We start from the raw sequence: 20,896 nt of genomic DNA on the forward strand, positions 1-20,896 counted from the left end.
ATTCAGTGCTATTTAGTACATTCACAATGTTGCACAACTATCACCATTAATTCCAGAAATTTTCATCACCCCAGACAGCCTTGTACTCTTTAAACAATCACTCTCCACTCTCCCCGCCCCCCACAGCCCCTGGCAACCACTAATCTGCTTGCTGTCTCTATGGATTTGCTTATTTTGGACATTCCATGTAAATGGAATCAAACAATGGTGGCCTTTTGTGTGTGATTTCTTCCGTTAGCATAATGCTGTCCAGGTTCATCCATGTTGTAACATGTATCGGTGCTTCATTCCTTTTTATGGCCATTATGAATAATGCTGCTATGTACATTTGTGTACAAGTATTTGAGTACCTGTTTTCAGTTCTCTTGGAGATTATGCATATATTTCAAATTGCTGGGTCATAAGGTAAACTCTATGTTTAACTTTTTGAAAACTGCCAAACTCTTTTCCACAGCAGCTGCACCATTTTACCTTCCCACCAACAATGTAACAGGGCTCCAGTTTCTCTACATCCTTACGAACACTTTTCTTTTCTCTCTCTCCCCAAAGTTCCAATACATATTGTATATTCTAGTTGTAAGTCCTTCTAGATCTTCTATGTGAGCCACCACCACAGCATGCCTACTGACAGATGAGTGGTGTGGTTCTGCGCCTGGGAACCAAACCTGGGCCGCTGAAGCAGAATGTGCCAAACTTTAACCACTAGGCCAGCAGGGCTGGGCCAACACTTGTTTTTTATTCTAGCATCCTAATGGGTATGGATTGGTATCTCATTGTAGTTTTGATTTGTATTTCACTAATGACTAATGATGATGAGCATCTTTTCATATGATGGCCATTTGGGAGAAATGGCTATTCAAAGTCCTTTGGCCATTTTTAAATTGGGTTTGCTTTCTGTAGTTGAGTTTTAAAAGTTCTTTATACAATATTTTGGATACCAGGCCCTTATCAGAACTATAACTTGCAAATAGTCTCTTTCATTCTGTGAGTTGTCTTTTTACTTTATTAATAGTGTCCTTTGATGCATGAAAGTTTTTAATTTTGATGAAGCCCAATTTGTTTTTCTTTTGTTGCTTGTGCTGTTTGTGTCATACTTAAGAAACTTGTCTAATCCAAGATTACAAAGATGTGCACCTATGTTTTCTTCTGAGTTTTATAATTTTAGCTATGTTTAGGTCTTTGATCTATTTTGAATTAATTTTTGTATGTTCTAAGAGTCTTACTTCATTCTTTTGCATGTGGTTATCTAATTGTCCCAGGACAATTTATTGAAAAAACTATTTCCCCATTGATCTTGGCAGTCTTGTGTCTTTCCTGGATCATGATTCAAAGAAACAAAAGTAACCAAATAGTTGTCTTGAAATGAAAACTACAACAACCAAAATTAAAAATTCCATGGATGGGTTAAACAGTTGAAGAGAGAAACAGTGAAGTGGAAAAGAAGTCATAATAAATTATTCAGAACTGAAGAAAGTTACTGGTCCATAGATCTAAGGATCCTAAAGAGAAAAAAATAAAAAGATCTCTACACCTAGGCACATCCTAGTTAATACAGATCAAACAAGATTAGCTCTAAGGTCATAAGTGTTGAAGGTACACAATGGATTCATTCATGGAGTTCATTATACGGTTACCTAATTTTGTGTATGTCTAAAATTTGATAAAGCGTTTCAAAAGAGTAATTAAGGGTGAAATAAAGTCATTTTTTTCCTGATAGAAACTGAGTTTATCACCTCAAGAAACTGGCTCTAATTGTTTAAGTGATTGTTCTTTCATCGTCTCTGGGACCTTTTACATGTTATCTCTAGGGTCAGGGAACCACAGCCTCACACTGGTTACCGCTCCCGGAGGGAGGTATGGTATTAGAAGAATCTCCATTTCTCTGTTCTGTAGCGATGTCTGTAACATGATGTTACAATACTATTTACTATTTAAGTAAACTACCACAGACCAGAGACCACACTCATAGAAGCATCTCACTTCTATGAAATGGTGATCAGGCTCTAGCAAGTGGCAATCCAAACCTTTAAATAACCACACTTAGAAATCAGACACAGTATCTGGACATTTTTAGGGGCAGCTGACAGGCCAGTTCTGAAATTCAGGATTACTGGAACCTAGTAAACTCCTGGGTGAGAGACAAAGAACAGCAGCAGTGAGTCCATAGCAAAGTTTGGAACCAAAAATCTTAATATGTTGACGAGGAAAGAAATGATAGCAGAGTTCCTTTATTCCAGAAATATTTTAATATAATCATAGTACAGTTATGAAGTCACAATCAATCCACTGAATATATTCAAGGTATTAATAAAAATATTATACATCTTTACTTGCTACCTTAATATAATTAAAGTATTTGGTTCTTATCGATGAGACTAATTGCCATATTCATTCATATTTGCACTGCTAGTCAAAAAGCATGTCAATAAATCTATGAATTATGGTAGTGGGGCTTCAGTCTTTTTTGATCTGAAATCAAAGTATCAAAATTGAATGTTTTCTTGTTTAAATGCCACAATACTTGAATCCTAGAAAGAACAGTCAACCAATTTAAGGCAAGATATTGGAACTTTTATACAACTTTAATGTGAAAAGATAAAAGAATACTTTATCAAAGATCATACATGCCTTAAAATTTAGATACCTAGAGATTCTTATAAAGGCAGTAATAAAAATGTCAGTGCAAGTTCTACGTTGGGTTCCTCAGTAGAGAAAATAACAGGTTCTTGGAGTAAACCATTATTTTCAAATCCAAAAACACTGCAAGAGGAAAGAATTCTTCTGGTGCAGGACTTCCACGTAGCATAATTATTTTTACTCAATAAAGATAGGTATAAAACATTGTGATTATACATAAAAATTAGTGTCTTGGCCAGTTTCAACTTTTGTTTCAGATTTACTTTAATGCAAGCTTTAACAAAAGGTTTAAAAAAACAGTTGATTTAAAATCTACTGATAGTAGTAGTGCAAAGAGGCGCCTCTGTCCCTTTTTTTGGTAAGGGCTGAAGATTAACATTTCACAAAGAAATAAGTTATATTAAAATATATGTAAAATGTGTGTGTGTTTTTCATGACCAAAGAAGGCACAACATGAATTAAATTAAGAGAAAATATTACCACATGTCCTGAATTCTGGTTAACTATACAGTATTAATCATAATATACACTTTTAGATAAGAATCCAGATATCCTGTAATTGAAAAGTGACAGCACATTTTCTAGCTCTATTATTTGTGCTAAAAGACACTGCTGTAACAGACTGCAATAGGCAGTATACATTGAGTCCAATTAACAATGACCTTTTACCAAGACAGTACTTTTTTTTTTTTTTTTTTACAGTGGCTAAGTGACAACTCATGGAATGGAATTAGATCTCAAAAGCTTAAGTGAAAATATCTAGTACTTCTTCATATTTGCAAAGCTACTTACCACACTTTAAGGACATGTTAACTGTATGTGGAAAAAGCAAATAAACGGTGGTGCTTTGATCTGCATTTTAATTAACTTATTAAATAGACAACACATTTTAACATTAAAAAAAGAAAAAGACATTCATATATCATACGGACTTTCCTACAAATGGACCATTAGTGTTAGGCACCAAAAATTTCAAGTTTTTTTTTTAACCTGTCCCACTGATACATCCCTAACTCTTCTACTTCTGCTCTGCAAGTATCAGCATGTACATTAAACATTTGCACAGTTCATAAAAATTCTGTTCTGGGCAACTGAATTGGAGATTGTCCTTCCTTTCTTGGTATTCTTCATTGCATATTTTGTCAGTTATCTCATAGCAACTAGATTGCTACAATCTCTATTACCATTTAAAAAGTGTCTGAATTTCTATTCTAGCCATGAGAATTAATATATATATATATTTATCCAAACTAAACATAAAATTATGTGTGAAGTCGAATGAACAATAAAAATGAAGCTTAATGGTTACTGTAGAATAATTTCAGTCATGTCCCTTATGATTCTGAATTCCATTATATTAAGGACAGTAATTCATGTGAATGTACAATGTTTACAAATGTAAGTAGACAGCTTATAAGACAAACTATGCCATAAAAGTCTACATTAAAATTCAGTCTGGACACTAGAATTCTTGTCCTGGGCCTCTTGTGAAGCGTCTGCCCTACTCATGGAGATCTTCTACCAAACAGGAATGGGCACATGGTGAACAATTTTCACCTGTTTAATGAGGGAGTGAAGTATAGATATATGGAGGTGAAATTACCAAACTTCAACTCACATTCTTGGGAATAAATGTAGGATTATAATGGAATGACGGAATTTAGTGTATGCTGTATTGATGAATTTCATTCAGTTACTGGGCAATGAAAATAAATCAAATGGCTGACTGTTTAAATAACTAAGTCACATATCAGAAGTGGAGAAAATGATCTTTCTGTGAGAAAAGCATTAGTATACATAATTTCTTGTCTTTAATAAGTTGAAAGTGAGTGAAAACTACTTTCTAGTTATTTATCAAGTCAGGAAAAAATTCAGAATGAAGTGCCAGGGAAGCATATGAAGTTAAGGCACCATTATTTACAACTTCAGTGATTGGCACTTATTCTGAAAAAGGCTTTGAAGACATGAATTTTTAAAAGCAATATCGTTTTCCTCTACTTCTATAAACTACTTAGTAGTTCTTAACATAACTATTATTTGTGCTTTGCTTTTCGGCCCTGTGAATAGCAGCTCATTTTATGGGATCATCCTGCACCTTTCCTTTCCTTTGGTGTTTGTGAACATACACAGTGGTAAAGGCTGTAAAAGGTGCAAAACAGGAAAACAAACACACTGTGTCTGTGTGAGAAACAATGCACAACAGCTGGCTGAGCTGACACAGTACTATCAGACCAAACGGAATTACTCAAGAAAGGATTAAATCCTTCACCAGCTCAAGCTCTTTTTCAGGACTTACTGTATATTAAGTGTAGGGTTTATAGTATTCTATATGACTTTAAAACGGCAATGACTTCAACAAATTCATAAAAGTTATATGACTGTTGGTCCAAAAGATGTGTTGAAATGCAGCAAGTACATTTACTTTATAATTTCTGTCCAAGTATAAAAATACTATACAAAGTTCACAAGTGTGTGTGTGTACCAGTCTAACTGCTCGTGCTTCCAAAGCTCAGAAATTCACTAGCTTACAAATAAGTTGCTGCAGTCAGCTGATACCACTTAACTGTCTCTTTGCTCAAGTTGAAATCTTTCAAAGGCAGGGTTACTCCACCCAAGAAAAAGTTCTCCCGCAGAGATTCTGCACTGAGTACACTTAGTTGAAGTTCTCTCTGTCTTAGGGTTTCTTTGCTATATCCACTGTACACAAGCTACAGCAAAGGCAAAAAAGAAACAGTAAGTTACAAATTATTTATTTGTCTGGTTTCTTGGATTATTTTAAATAAAAACATAAGTGAGATTATTAGCATGACTACAATTAATGACATTGAGATCATGACACATCTGGTAGGATTTGTTTCATACTTCAGATGCACATTCTATATTTCAGGAGTCTTGGATTGTATTATCCTTCCTCTGAGTGTCTGACATAGGAATGCACAAAGTAGAAAATTACTATTGCCTAAAAACTAAAAGCATGTTTTTTCTGAGACAGAAGTAGGGGTAAGGGAAGAGAAATTACATGGTAGTATGTCTTAAGATGATCTAAAGCTGGGAAAAAGAGAATGGAAGGAAGCAAGTAGGGATAGCATAATTATAATTATTTTACAAAAAATGAGAAATTAAAATTTCCTTTTGTTGTCTTTTTCCTGTTGGATTTTATATACCATGAAATGATAATTTCTGATTATCCATAATTCAGTGCAAACTCACAAACTATAAATGCAGTGTACAGCAAATACGGAGTGTTGAAAACTATTCTTGCAAACATTTACCACATTAAACACTTAGAATTTTTTTTCAGGAAAGCCTCACCATAACTTCTGAGAAACATCTCCGTAACCTAGTCCTTCCCACTGTTTGACTATAAAAACTAAAAAACTGACCACACTTCATTTTCTTGAAAGTACAACACTAACTAGAAAAAAGCCAATACCACTTCTTGAGAATAATACCAACTGGTCTTCACCAAACATTTTATATGCTTGTAAAGGGCTGAAAGGACATTCTATGATTTTCATAAGTTTATAAGCTTGATGAAAATTCAGAATTATTTGCTTCCAAATCTCTACCCAGACATTTTTGTGTGGATGTAATGTTCATGCACACAAATAACGTGGTGTTTATCCTAAAGAAGTAGCTGACTAAGGATTAGTGGGTTTTAATAAATCAGTAAGTTTATAAGTTGACCGTGAGTAGCTCAGCAGGGTCACAGTTCTGCTCCCCACTGTTCGCTGATGCTTTGCTTACTGCTTTCAGTTGGGGGCAATCTATTTTAAGAGGGTTGCTGACAGATAAAACAAATTAGGAGGATGATTTTGAAACTACATTCTATCAAACAAAGGTAAAGGTACTGAAGATGCTTTAAAAGAATAAACAGGAGGGGCACCTAACTTCAATTATCTGAAGGGCTGCCACGTAGCAGGAAAAGAGGAGTTCTGTGTGGTTCCAAGAAGGACAACTGAGACCAACAGGTGCAAACTACGGGGGGGAAGATTTCAGCTCAGTAAAAAAACAAGAGTTGGAGCTGCCCAAAACCAACTAGATGGCCTGGAACTATTTCAGCACAGATTGGACATCCACTTTTGAAAACGTTATAGAGAGGGTTCAAGCACTGGAAAAGGAGTTGAATAATGGCCCCTGAGATCTTTTTAAAAGGTCTAAAGGTCTATGACTAAGGGTTCAATTCTGCACCATTTTATTAAATACCATTGGACTACTATTGTTTTGCTTAACTAGTACAATACATAGTTCAGCAACTGATATCTAAAAATTTTAAAGTGTTTAAATTTTAAAATCTCAAAACAACAAAACTAGGAAACCTTTAGAAATTACTTTAACTTACCATTTCATTGAATGTCGGATTCCTAGTTTTTCGTGAAATTTTGGTTTTACGTTTGGATGTTTTGTGGGTATCTGGAAGTAGGTATGTTTTGACATATGGATTTGGGTCAGCCCCATCTTCAGTAACCTACAAAAAAAAGCATTTCCTTAACAGTAGTGCTTCCTACTAAGGCACAGGTTCCCTCTACACTCATCATTATTTGCAATCACTCACAAGATCTTTGATGTGCATCACCATGATGAAGAGAGTACCATTTCGGTAAGACACAGATAATTTCACTGCTCCTCCTATTTGGCCTGGAGTAGGACTGAAGAGACCTGCATCTGAAAATAGAAATATGCTCATCTTTATTTTATCTTGCTTGCAGTGGTTCAAGCTGCAATAAAAAATTTTACTTTAATTCCAGGACCATCACATGGGGGAAAAAAGGTAAAGAACCTGGTAGTCACTGACAGTATTTGTTTAGTAATCACACTCCATCAGGAAAATTAAGTGTATCCAGAAATAGACTGGCTTAGAAAGAATGCCCTCCTCTCATTCTCACTAGACTACAGCCAATAACCCCGCTGTCACTCTGCCACATCCACTGAGAAGTTACAGACTTGCAGGTCATAGGGAAGCCATGAATTATCAATAAAGAGAAAAAAGAATCTCACCTGCAGACCTAGCTATTCCTTCAGCTTTCTCATCACGAAGTAAAGGGTGGAAAAAAGTACAAACCAGATCACACTAAGATAGAGGAAGAAAAAGATTTATTAATTTAAATATAGTGTAGCACAAAAAATAGCATGTTATTATTTTTCAGTTAGGACAGTCACCTCTGCTACATCTGTTGAAGCACTCATCAAACTCTGTAAATAACTGTTTAACTCAATTTTTCTTTTGGCTGCTACATCTTTTATGTGTGTTCTTCCTAGAACCATCCTATTAGGAAAGCTACAAAACAAAAACAAAAACAAATGGGATTTAAAATTATTTCATATTGTATTTGCAGACTCGAGGACAATATTTACTTAAAAATACACTTTTTTATATATTTAAATACAAAATGGAGTCTTAATCTACTATAATCTGTCATGATTTCTCTTCAGAGTACTAGAGATGAAATACTTCAAGTATCCATTATCCTTTTATGAACCTTGGTACAAAAGGTATTGTTTTGCTTATTACTTATTTTCTACTTATTTCTTCTTAAAATGAATCATTCACAAATATTTTATGCAGATCTTATCCTCCAAAATAATCATTACTCAACCAGCCATACCTATTGTAGATGCCAGTAAAATCAACAAATTACATAGGGCCCAAATCAAGATAATCTTTTTTTCTTTTTTAAAAGATTGGCACCTGAGCTAACATCTGTTGCCAATCTTTTTTTCTTTTTCCTTCTTCTTCTCTGCAAAGCCCCCTAATACATAGTTGTATATTCCAGTTGTAGGTCTTTCTGGTTGTGCTATGTGGGACACCGCCTCAGCATGGCCTGATGAGCGGTGCCGTGTCAGCACCCAGGATCCGAACCAGTGAAACCCTGGGCCTCAGAAGTGGAGTGCGCAAACTTAACCACTCGGCCACGGGGCCGGCCCCAAGATAATCTTAATTCTGCTTATTTTGGTGGCAGTGGAAAAATGAGATTGCACATGGAAATAAAACTCTGATGCCCACTTTGCTGCCTCCTCACTTTTAAAATCTATTCTGAGAAGAATATGAGCAATTTGATACAGGAAAACTACTGGTCGTTAGCTACATTAAAACTGAGAGTTTCCAAAGGGTATCAGATACAAATCTAAGTACTAAGATTTTGATATACAGTCTCAATGCCTCAGCTTATTATTTTTCAGAGAAGTTCGGTATGCCCATAACAGATTATTTCTTCAGTGATTAAAAATCTGACTTTTTAAAACCAAGATTCCAAACTATTATCCTGTGTTGCTTACTGTGGTAGAGACAACAAATTTAAAGCTTCGACTAAAATCAGAAGGCTGGAATATCCTATGTTTTAAGTTTAAGATCTTGATCATTTACTCATTGTTTATTCATTCAACAAAAACTTACAGTTTCTTGTCTATGTCTAGTACTATATTAGGTCCTTATGAGACAAAGGAAAATAAGTCACACATGGTTCATAGTATCTTACTGTTAACACAAAGCTTTGACCTACACTAGATACTCAATTGTTTCCTGTAAAAAAAGGATTAATGTAGGGGCTGGCCCCGTGGCCGAGTGGTTAAGTTCGCGCGCTGCGCTGCAGGTGGCCCAGTGTTTCGTTAGTTCGAATCCTGGGCGCGGACATGGCACTGCTCGTCATACCACGCTGAGGCAGCGTCCCACATGCCACAACTAGAGGAACCCACAACGAAGAATACACAACTATGTACCGGGGGGCTTTGGGGAGAAAAAGGAAAAAATAAAATCTTTTAAAAAAAAAAAAAAAAAAAAGGATTAATGTACAAAGATGGGAACGTACCCTGGTAACTTCCAAAGTGGAAAAATAATACTGAGCTTATTGTGAAGTTCCTGAAACTCATCAAACGTCCGGAATACAAATGATGGTTCAAGCTGTCCTTCCCTCAAAATTCGGACTACGTAAATCTGAAAAGAAATCATACCCCAAACACATTAGATTTATAATACAACCTTTCCTGACAGGAAGAAGATTTAGAGCTTGACCATTATACATAGCCCAAGTGCTTTTCACTTGGTAATATATATGTCACCAATAGGAAACAGCAAATATAAAAGTCTTCATATATATAGCACATCTAACTACATTCTAAGAGTGATCTTAACCACTGCAAGAATATAAACAAGAAGTGGAAAGTGAAAGTCATTTTATTTCCAGGATTAAATATAATAAATGTATTTCCCAAATTTATAAACTTAGTGCATTTCGAATGAAAATAGTAAGTTCATTTAAGAGAGTAAATGAGAAAAAAGGCAAAATTTATGGCAGCAAGGGGATGAGGGAAAACATATCTTACTGGATATTTATCTATTATACAATCACAGTACTCTGAAGAGTAAAACCCTGGTGCAGAAAGAGTCAGACAGATCTACAGAAGACCAGAGATAAATTCAGGGATATATATGAATTTAGTATATTTAAAGGTGGCATTATAAATCACTGGGGGAAAGAATGGACTACTCAATAAAATGGTGTTAGGATAAGATACTCAATAAACATGCAAAACTTTCCTAATAATAAAACAGATGAAAATTAAAATAGTGCACTTTCTAAAATCTATCAATTTGTCAAAAATTTAAAGACTGACAGTACTGCAAAGTATTATCCAACAAAAATATTAGCACAGGGGTGAAAAATATATTGGGGGAAAAAAGCACGCTGAAGACCTTGTTTTTTTTTCAAAAATAAACTTTATTTGTGTGTGTGTTTTAAAATATTTCATCTCTGAAGAGTGGAATGAGAACTTAAGACTTTTACTTTATATGCTTCCACATTGGTTGAATTTGTTACAGTGAGCAAGCTTTACCTTTGAAATTAAGAACAAATTGAAGATTAGGAAAGACAAAAGCAAAATAGCACCACCCTTTTAGTCTTATCTGTGAAAGGAAGAATATCATTTGTCCCTCATGGTGTTAGAGCAAATTTACCAAGAAATAAATACCAAAAAACAATTAGGGATGCTCTCAGTACGATTACTTAGTTTTGGAACATCCATGGAAGAAAGAAGTTTGAAAAGAACAAATTCTTGGCACTTCAGCAGTCAGTGCAGGAAGAGGGACCGGACAACAATAACGCAGCCATGAGTCTCTACACACTTACGTAATGTTTATCTGGGTTGTATTTCTTATGATAAGTGAAAACAGAGACTTCCTTGATTCGACCATCTTGTCTAAAGGAGTATGTTTTGGGTGAAAACGAAAGGATGGGTTCATCATTGGAAGGAAGGCCAGAAAAACGCAACTGAGCAAGGTTGTGAATGAAGAAGTTAAACTTTGTGGCAATGCTTCCCAAACTTGATTCAATCAGCCTACAAAATAATCAGAAAATGTGTAAACAGTAAATGTTCATGAGAACACATGCTCAATTGTTTTAACATAATAAAAGATAAAAAACACTTTCATTCATATTAAACAGATTCTCACTTTGCCAAGGATTCCCTTTGTTCTATAGGCCAAAAACCCATTAAAATATATCTCACCCCCCCAAAAAATTTTAGCACAAAGTTTCCATTCCATCCCATCCCACTGTCTCCAAGAAATGATGCTTGGATTCCTTGAGCTCTGTGGGGTCGAACACTAATTAAAAAGCTACTAGGGATAGAAGATGATTGGTATAATGCCAAAAAGATGATTCATTATTTTATTCCTGTAATAAACGGGTAAGGTGACAAACAGGTATAGAAGGAAGCATCCAAAGTAATCCAAATTTTAAAAAATCTCTTCTATCAAAGAGTAGAATAGTAAAATCTAGTACTAGATACCTTCTTCAGACAATCATAATTTCCCTCAGTTGGAAAAAGAAGTTTTGACAGGATGGGGAGTTTGGTTGTGATAAATTTGGAAGGCAGGCCTGGATAAAACATTTTAGGCAAGCAAAGGAAATAAGAAGTCTCAGAAACAGGATAAAGGAGTACAGAAAAAGGAAAGAGGTTAAACAAGAAAAGTCAGAGAACCTCCTGGAAAGAGTTTTGCCTTGCGCTGGACTGAATGTCTGTGCCCCCACAACTTCACGTGTGGAAGCCCCGACCCCATTAAGCCTTTATGGAGTTAGTAATAAAGGTTAAATAAGGCCATGAGGGTAGAGCCCTGATCCAACAGGATTAGTGTCCTTATAAGAAGAGACAAGAAATCTCAGGCTTTCTTGCTCTATCTCCCCCCTTCATGTGAGGAAACGGCAAGAAGGCAGTCATCTGTAAGCTAGAGCCCTCACTTTAGGAAGCGAGTCAGCTGGCACCTTGATCTTGGACTGCCTAGCCTCCAGAACTTTGAGAAAATTAACTTGTGTTGCTTAAGCCACCTCGTCTATGCATTCTGTTATGGCAGCCCAAGCTGATTAATAAATGCCTGCTCTATAGTTTTGCCCAGGGGAGCCAACAGATCTCTTTGAAAAACAAAACAAAAACCCATCAATACCTAAACTATCAGGCTTAGTTTGGAAGGCTATACAAAAGTCAGCTTCCTCCAATTCAATTCAGCCCAGACTCTTGAGACTAGAGAAGCCCAGTCCAGTGTTTTCTACCTCTTCTCCACTGAGAGGAAGAAGGCAAGAGAATAGGAAAGAAAAGAACATGAGCTCATGTGCCCCTCCCTGATGTGGCATTATAATGAAGTGGTACCACTAGCCAGTAACCAACCTGCTCACCAGGCCTTTAGAACATATTTGTTAGGAAGAGCTGCTTTTAAAGCAATAATGACAAGTTAAATGCCAGTCACTGGTATATGTGTTCCAAGTACTATGTCACATAATAACGCTTTATTAGGGCAATGTCCCAGAATTCACTGTTGTAAGCACTTATGGCATGCCTGAAAACTGTTATGGCAGAATCTTGAAAAATTGATTGGTACAGTTATCATGTGAGAAAAAAACCCTTGTATTTGGCACTGTAGAAAATATGTTTCACAGAAATAGTTCATAAATAGGATCTTTATAAGTGAAATCACATAATAAACCTTGAGATCATATTTTGAGAGAAATAAATGTATTTTTTAAAGTACTATTGCAAATCCTTTATATTTATTCATTAAATAAACTTTTGACATAAAATAAACTTTTGATAAATCTACTATTTGTTAATCCTGTGAATCACAATTTTTTCCTGTCAGTGTTTTGATATATAGCATTTGTTTAAACTAAGGAAAACAAATCAAAACTAAACTGTATGTGCCTTCTCTAATATACCCAAATATGTCTTACCTAGTAAAGAAAATTGTAGCTTCTGCATCTGTAGTTTGGGGCTGAAGCGCATCTCTAACATATTTCAAATCTTGAATACTTGTAAGTTCTGGTAACCCTGAAGGAATCATCTATAGGAAAGGGAAAAAGAAGTTTGTGAGTTAAATTCTTTAAAACTCTATTCCCCACTCCTCCCTAAAAGGTGGCCAAGTAATCGAACTAAGACAAACAAAAACAATCACAGGTTTGAAGAGTTTTGTTAGTGTTTTTAGGACCTAAGTGATTCTCTTATAAATGAGAAAAATTGAGGCCAAGGAAGTCAATTGTTGGAAGTCACAGAGCCAATTTATGGAATAAAAGCTGTGAAATCCAGACCTTTTGTCTAGTCATCTGTCCCTACATCAATTTCAGTCACCATAAAAAATCATAGTGGGTTTATTTGTTTGTTTTTACTTTTTACTTAATATACATCCAGAAAAGTACAGAAATCTTAAGTGTACAGCTTAATGAATGTTCACAATCTGAAAATATCCAGATGAAGACAAAATTATTTATCAGCATCCCAGATAACCTTCTGAGGATCCCTTTTAGTTACTGATACCCTTCATTCCCAGGGCAACCACTCTAGTGACTTATTTTTTTGTATTTTGCATAAATGGCAGCTGGCATATTTCACCTAACAGTAATTTTTAAATATGTTGGTAATAATATATCTGACATTTACTTTCTTTTTTTTTCTTTTTTGAGGAAGATTAGCCCTGAGCTAACTGCTGCCAATCCTCCTCTTTTGCTGAGGAAGACTGGCCCTGAGCCAAAATCTGTGCCCATCTTCCTCCTCTTTATATGTGGGACGCCTACCACAGCATGTGTGCCAAGTGGTGCCATGTCCGCACCCGGGATCCGAACTGGTGAACCCCGGGCCACTGAAGCGGAATGTGTGCACTTAACTACTGCACCACTGGGCCGGCCCCTGACATTTGAAACTATGGTAAATTTTATTCCAAAAACTCACAAAATATCCCTGCTTTAGATATTGATACACTGTAGCATTAATATAAAATTAATTAAATGCTTGTAAAGAACAGAGTTACCAGTGAAAGAAGGTTAAGAAAGAGGTTTGTTTGCTTTCTTATCAAGTTGTAGGCCTGACAGCAAAGGTCCACAAACAACTGGAAACGAATGGTGGGCTTTTCGCCTCCATTAATGACATATGCCATATCAGAGGTCAGCACAAAAGGAGCCCGATCTCTATTTAAAAGAAAGCACATACAAAGTATTATTTATAGAAGATATTAAAATAGTGCTATTTCTATTCCATGGTTATTGAACTATGTTATCTGAACCAAAGCAATTTCCAACTGGGAAACTTAGTATCAGGCAGTTTTCAATTTGCATAATTTTAAAAAATTCACATTTTCAGGAAAGCCATCATATATAATTTCATTATTTAGATAGAACTTATAAATGAAATTTTTTTCAAGGTGATATTTGAGATCAAACAGTAGTTATAAACATACAGAGAGAAAAATTTTGTACTCATTATGCAAATAGGAACATTTCTAATAGGTATCACTAACTAGATAAAATAAAATACACCTTAACTCATTTCAACAAAGGTTACACACACATACTCATTCTTGTCTACTACAAGGTAAAGTCATCTCTTAGGGTCTTTTTCATCCCCAGTTATGCTCAAAGGGAGCTACAAGGCAAAAAACAGCAAGAAAAAAGATTGGGGACATTAATTTGTGAAATAGGAAGCACCTCTTTTCTTTAGCAATAACAGTAACAATATTAGTACCTTTTGAAGCTACCAAACATCTGTGCATGGCCCAAAAACTTTCCAAAGTCAATGTGAAACATATGTCCTGTGCTTCGAAGCATTATATTGTCATTGTGTCGATCACAGATGCCTAAAACATAGGTGGCTACACAGCATCCGGCACAAGAATAGATAAAATTCTCAGAAGCCTATAATAAAGAGATAAAATTATTTTAGGAAAAAAATTATTTTTAAAAGAGGCAGGGTTACCTTAAAGTAATTCATCACTCTTTGAAAACACTGTTGTAATCCACTTTCTCAACAGTTTATAAACTCGGTTATGGTAACAAAAGCCAGCCTTTTCATATTTCAAAAACAAAAACACCCTGCTAGAGATGGTTATTGCCCCTTCTCTGTAGCTTTTGTCTTGTAACAGGCAGAGATCCCACCAGTCCCTACTTAGGGCACACGCTGCCTTTGAACATCTTGTAGGCATCGTGTTTGTGGAACCCTGCTCCTCATAGGCTCTGCTGCTTACCACAAGTGGTAACACTGGGCCCAAGATTAATCTGAATAAAAAAAAATTTTCCCTTTTTTTGGCTTGTAGGGAGGGCATGTGTAAAGAAAGTCACCTTATATCTTTAAACATCCAGTAATATAATTAATGTGTTTTGTTGCCCATTTGGTGACTCTTATGTGTCATCTGCAAGTTTCTCAAACCTGCACACCTTCTTTTTTAGGCCTGTCTGTCTTGAGAATTAAACTACTAAAATAATATCACACAGAAGAATACAGCAAGATGCATACAATGAATATTTTGATCTAAAGCATGTACATTTAGTTTATTCTCAAGATACTACATTCCTGAATGGAGCAGTCATATATGAGCTCTATATGTCCATATGGTTAACTTTATCCTGTAATCCCCAGAAATCATCATCAATTACTGATGATGATAATGGCAAATGTTTATACAGCACTTATCACAAACTGGGCACTGCACTGCTCTCTCTCCACATACACATACACACACAGAATACATGTGTACATATGTGTTTTGTATGTATACATTAACTCATTTAAAATCTCACAACAAACCAATGACATAGGTACTGTTATTACTGGCATTTTATATATGAGGGAAACTGAAACACAGAGGGGTTATTTGCCCAAGATCACATAAGTGTTAAGTAGCAGAGCCGATATTCAAACCCAGGCGATGTGACTCCACAATGTTATATTCCCTCTTAGTAAAGCACATAAAAGAGCCAAATGCAAAAAAGGCACTCAATGTATGTTACTTGACAATTATTTTGTGTGAAACAACTTACCTAAAATCACAAAAGAGCCAACACTGCTATAAACAAGTATTGGCTTCTGCTACACTGCTTTCCCCAAGCCACAAAGAAGTAAGAAAAGGGAATAATCTTAAACAGTTTAAAAGACCAACAAAGGACAAAATTCTACTTTATTTGGTTGGTGAACACAGAAATTGAAATATAATGATGTACACTTTAAAATAATATAATGTAAGAAAATAAGAAGAAGAAGAAACCGAGATCTTAAATCACTATTGGAAGTTCCTGAGTCTTCCTTAGGCCAATTTAGGATCATCAGAAGCCTCGTGTCCTAAGAAATTTCCCTTTCCTATTATGTAATTCAAAAGTATACTAAAACAAAAAATTGATGCCTCCAATAGTAAGAATAGCTATCAATTATAGAATTTACTCTATGTAGCACTTTACATATATTAATTCATTTAATTCTCACAAAACTTTATACTACTATTATTTTTTACAACCATAATATATACTCAATACTATAATATGTACTATAATGTTTTATAGCAGAGGTCACTGAGGCACAAAGAGGTTAATAATCTGCCCAAGGCTCTATAGCTGGAGTGACTTGGGACCTGAATTCAAGCCCAGAGAGTCTGGCCCATAATCTTGCTCTTAACTGCCACAACATGCAGCCACTCTTATTCATTTCCACAACTTTTTCCAAGATCTTTGTGAAATATAACTTTCTGAATTATAAAAATACCTGTCTTGCTGGCCTCTAGATACATGTTTGAAATGTTTTTTGGGTCATTTAGCATTGGTTCATAAGATTCCTACCATTAAATGCTTTCTGTTTTCATATTCTTTTCTTTAGTTGGAGAAAGATGCTGTTTTCACAACTTAGACTAAACGGCTAGTCACTAGAGTTGAAAAATGAAAGCACTTAAGACCTATGTAATATATTTTTTACAAAGTTTTTTAGAATAAGGAGACATGCTAATCACCTTTTCATATTCCTCTTCAGAGGGATTGTATTTCCTCAGCCACTCTGCAAGTGGTTTATCTTTAAAGGATCCGGTCACACCATATTCCACTTGAATTTTCCTGAGGGTGTCTGAAGCAGGAACTAGCTCCACCATGCCTTTAACAACAAAACATTAAGCTATGCGAAAATATCTCCCAAAAGTAAGCCTTTAAAAAATTTATAGCTTTCAATCTTCGACATAAGACACCAGCTAGCAATTATCATTTAAAAAAAATCAAGTCTGGCAGCCCACGGTAGAAAATGTGAGCAATCAAAATTATTTTTATTTTCAGAAGTTCCCAAGATATAAAGTTGAATTTGACTATTTGAGACTCTATAGTCTGTACATCCATGTGCTACCCCCACAGGGAATAACAACAAACCCAGATGATACTGACCTCGCTAATACACTTACTTACAAGATACACCACGTCACATTTCAGCACAAAAAATTTTCTCTAGTCATATATTTGGGCAACGTAAGAGTGTTTCAGAGTACATTAAGCCCGTTCAAAGGGAAGAACAGATTAAGACTGTCCTTGTGATACCCTTCAGTCTCAAGTAAGTGTTTAGTCTTCCTAATTGAAATGTAAATGCCTGGCGGGGCAAATCATTTTTTGTTTTCTCTATAACTCCGTTAAAACAAGTATCAAACAAATAAATTATGGGACATCTACACAATGGAATACAACGAGGTAGATCTCTATGAGCTTACATAGAAAGATCTCAAAAATATGTTTTTAAAGACAAAATCCAGATGGAGCACTGTACCTTTTGTTTTTAAAAGAAAGACTATTAGGTATGATGGAATATACACAAAATATTCCCAGAAGGCTATGTAAGTGGTTATATTTTGGGAATGGGATGCCTAGGATCGAGGATGGAGGTGTGGGAGAAAACTAAGATTTACTCTTCAATTTATTCTATTACATGTTATATGGATATTTTACTACGTGCATATATTATTTATATAATTTAAACATTAGTTTTATATATTTTAAAAATCAGGCAGATGCACTGGTGTCAAAATAAAAGATATAGATACAGAGACCTGCTTTGGACAAAGGATTGGAAGAAAACAAGTCAACAAGGCTTCCAGGTCACCCCCAAAAAGAGTATGCAGGGCCAGGTTGTAATCCTAGTAGTCTGGTCACACTTGGCAGAAGGAATTCATTTGTATCTTTTGTTTGTTTGGTTCCATCATCTAGTTTATAGTTCATAGTGATATCCTTTTTCAATGAGTACCTGTACCTTGATTCTATGATTACATTTAATCAAATTTTTAATATACATACAAATTTCTAATTTCATAATCAAATATACATATGTACAAATTACTAGGTACAAAACAGTGGACCAAAGGTCATAAGATAGACACAGTACTACTATATATGTAAGATATGGTGCCTGCCCTAAGAGAACATAAAATCAATCCAGTCGGGGGGCTGACCCTGTGGCCAAGTGGTTAAGTTTGCATGCTCTGCTTCGGCAACCCAGGGTTTCACGGCTTCAGATCCTGGGTGCAGACATGGCACCGCTCATCAGGTCATATTGAGGCAGCGTTCCATATAGCACAACCAGAGGCACAATTAGAATATACAATTATATACTGGGGGCTTTGGGGAGAAGGAAAAAAAAAACTGGCAACAGATGTTAGCACAGGTGCCAATCTTTAAAAAGAAAAAAAAAATTCAATCCAGTGGGGAAGGTACAAAATAGGCAGTAAATGTCTGGTGAGTATTAAAGACAATTGCTGAATCTGGAGCAGGGAGGGATTACTATAGACTGAGGTGCTTGTTAAAAACTTCAGAGGGTGTGGATATCATTTCTTCATTTGAAAAATTAAGGATACGGTGAGATAACAGAAGTGAAAAACTTAGCACAGAGCAAGGCACAAAGTTAGCACTCAACCATTAGTTAGAATCAACATAAAAAACAAGAGGAATTTGATTGTCTCCAAAGTTATAAAGAATTCTATAAGAAAGAGTAAGTTGAACTATATGAAAAGTGTGGTGACAGAAACACCAATCTAACGAAATGATAGGCTCTCATTGAGGAATCCTGCTTGATAAAACAACTTCCATCTTACAAGACTTATATGAAAATCAACCAGCAAGAATCCTTAAATTGACCTTATTTCCTTTTTGACAAGATAAAGTTTGTATATCGTAACCTGAGAAAAGAAACTGGTAAGGTTCTCATACTGTCCTGATGGATAAAATGGAGAAATGTGGAGTGGCTGATAACACAATGAAGTAGATAAGTAACCAAGCAAAATACAGTACCCCAAAATTTAGCAATCACCCAAAGGGAGATCTCTCGTGACATGGCACAAGGATTGGTCCTTGGCCCTCTCTCAGTAAACATTTTTTTCAATGACTTAGCAGAAGCTACAGAATACATGTGCTTCACATCGGTTCATGACATAAACTAAGAGGTTCAATGACAGATAACAAAATTCAGATTTTAAAAAGAACCCAAGAGGCTGAAAACTAATGGATCAAATGTAACAAGAAAGTTAATAGTTAAGGTCCTACACTTGGGTCTAAGACACAAAATGTATAAGTATAGAATGGTCAAGACACGGTTTAGCAGGAGCTAGTATGATGGTTTTATTTGTGAATAAGCTCCACGTGGAAAAAGCTCCACTTTTCCCATCCTTCTGCATTCTACAAAATCCAGGTGCCATTCTTAGAGACTATGGATCACTTGACCCCTTTACAATGAGAACAATCAGGTGATAAGGTAACTTAAAGTCACATATGATAAACGGCTGAAGAATATGAAACTCAGGATCTGAGGCCACAATATACGTGTCATCATGAGGAAGGATTTGACTTAATTATATGATAGTCTATGAAGAGAACTACAACTGATGGGTAGAAGACACCAGGAGTCAGTTCCCACTCACGTGAATACAAGAAAGAAATCTACAACTATCAGAGCTATCCAGGATAAGATGGACTAGCTTGAAATGCAGCGAATTCCCTTCACTATAGACACTTAAGCATAAATTGAATGGCAAATATTAGAAACAAAGGTTAGATTATATAATCTTTCAGGTGACTTCCTAGTGTCTATGATTAGAATCTGTGAAGTATTTCTCGTTTCCACCAACCATAGGTGATCTTTCCTTTAAAATCCCACAGCATTGCCTTTGTAATTGTTAGAACTTTTAGCTTATTAAAGCATTTCTAATTACTTACGTGTTTAACTGCTTCCCTCTAAAATATAAGCACTACATGTTACTAGCATTTTGCAGCTAGATGGTAGAAACACAGAAAACATTTGTTGCATAAGAATGATGGTAACAGCTGCAATTTATTGAGCACCTAGTAAGTATCAGATACTAGGGTATTTTATATTCATTATCTCATTTAATTATCACAATATTCCCACGAGTGTAGTACTATTATTATTCACACTTAACGTATGTGGTAAGGAAAAAGACTTATTCAATAAATAACAAGATGAAGTCTGCTCTTAGTAGGAAAAAACACATTATTTTATTTTGCAGAATTGAAATCAAAATTGGTTTTACTTAGACATGGCTTTGCTTTTAAGTCAAAAGCTAAAGACCATAAAGTCCCCATTGGGTCAATTAATGGACACCTCTGGTTACTGCAAAGCACAAAGCATTTATTAGAACTACTTACTGAGTTATTTGATAGTGAGCAAATGAATCAATAAAGTTACACTAAATTAAAGTAAGAAACTACTGAGATCATAGTGCACCAGCATCAGGACCCTTAGAGAAGGTACACTCAGAGCTAAGTTCACACAAAAAAATAAGATACCAAGACACAGCTAACAGACTTACCTCGATCTCTGCCAGTTGAGAGACATTTGAAAATTACCATTCTTAGATCTAGTCCTTCTTTAAGCCAGATCTTGTCCATAATCTTTATCATCTGTAAAGCTAACATATCTTGCCGAAGATCTTCACCAACCTTGAAATCAAGGAAACAAAATGAAACTCGTACCTTTCCAAAAG

General features: G+C 35.5%; 1 protein-coding gene across 2 annotated transcripts in view; it reads right to left on the reverse strand.

Moving 5' to 3' along the window:
* Nucleotides 1–2,223: 2,223 nt before the first annotated feature.
* Nucleotides 2,224–20,896, reverse strand: part of PIK3C2A (phosphatidylinositol-4-phosphate 3-kinase catalytic subunit type 2 alpha) — a 91,117-nt gene continuing 72,444 nt past the window's right edge. For both annotated transcript variants that reach the window (XM_001504950.7, XM_023646127.2), the window contains exons 22-33: nt 20,723–20,852; nt 16,883–17,019; nt 14,635–14,804; nt 13,925–14,081; nt 12,855–12,964; nt 10,761–10,968; nt 9,444–9,568; nt 7,798–7,915; nt 7,636–7,708; nt 7,193–7,302; nt 6,980–7,105; nt 2,224–5,345 (exon numbers count right to left, since the gene is read on the reverse strand). In XM_001504950.7, coding sequence (XP_001505000.2) covers nt 5,163–5,345; nt 6,980–7,105; nt 7,193–7,302; nt 7,636–7,708; nt 7,798–7,915; nt 9,444–9,568; nt 10,761–10,968; nt 12,855–12,964; nt 13,925–14,081; nt 14,635–14,804; nt 16,883–17,019; nt 20,723–20,852 — 1,647 coding nt within the window. In that variant the 3' untranslated portion in view covers nt 2,224–5,162. The remainder of the gene's footprint in view (nt 5,346–6,979; nt 7,106–7,192; nt 7,303–7,635; nt 7,709–7,797; nt 7,916–9,443; nt 9,569–10,760; nt 10,969–12,854; nt 12,965–13,924; nt 14,082–14,634; nt 14,805–16,882; nt 17,020–20,722; nt 20,853–20,896) is intronic.

This window comes from Equus caballus, chromosome 7 (genome assembly GCF_041296265.1).
Source record: "Equus caballus isolate H_3958 breed thoroughbred chromosome 7, TB-T2T, whole genome shotgun sequence".
Taxonomy (NCBI): domain Eukaryota; kingdom Metazoa; phylum Chordata; class Mammalia; order Perissodactyla; family Equidae; genus Equus; species Equus caballus.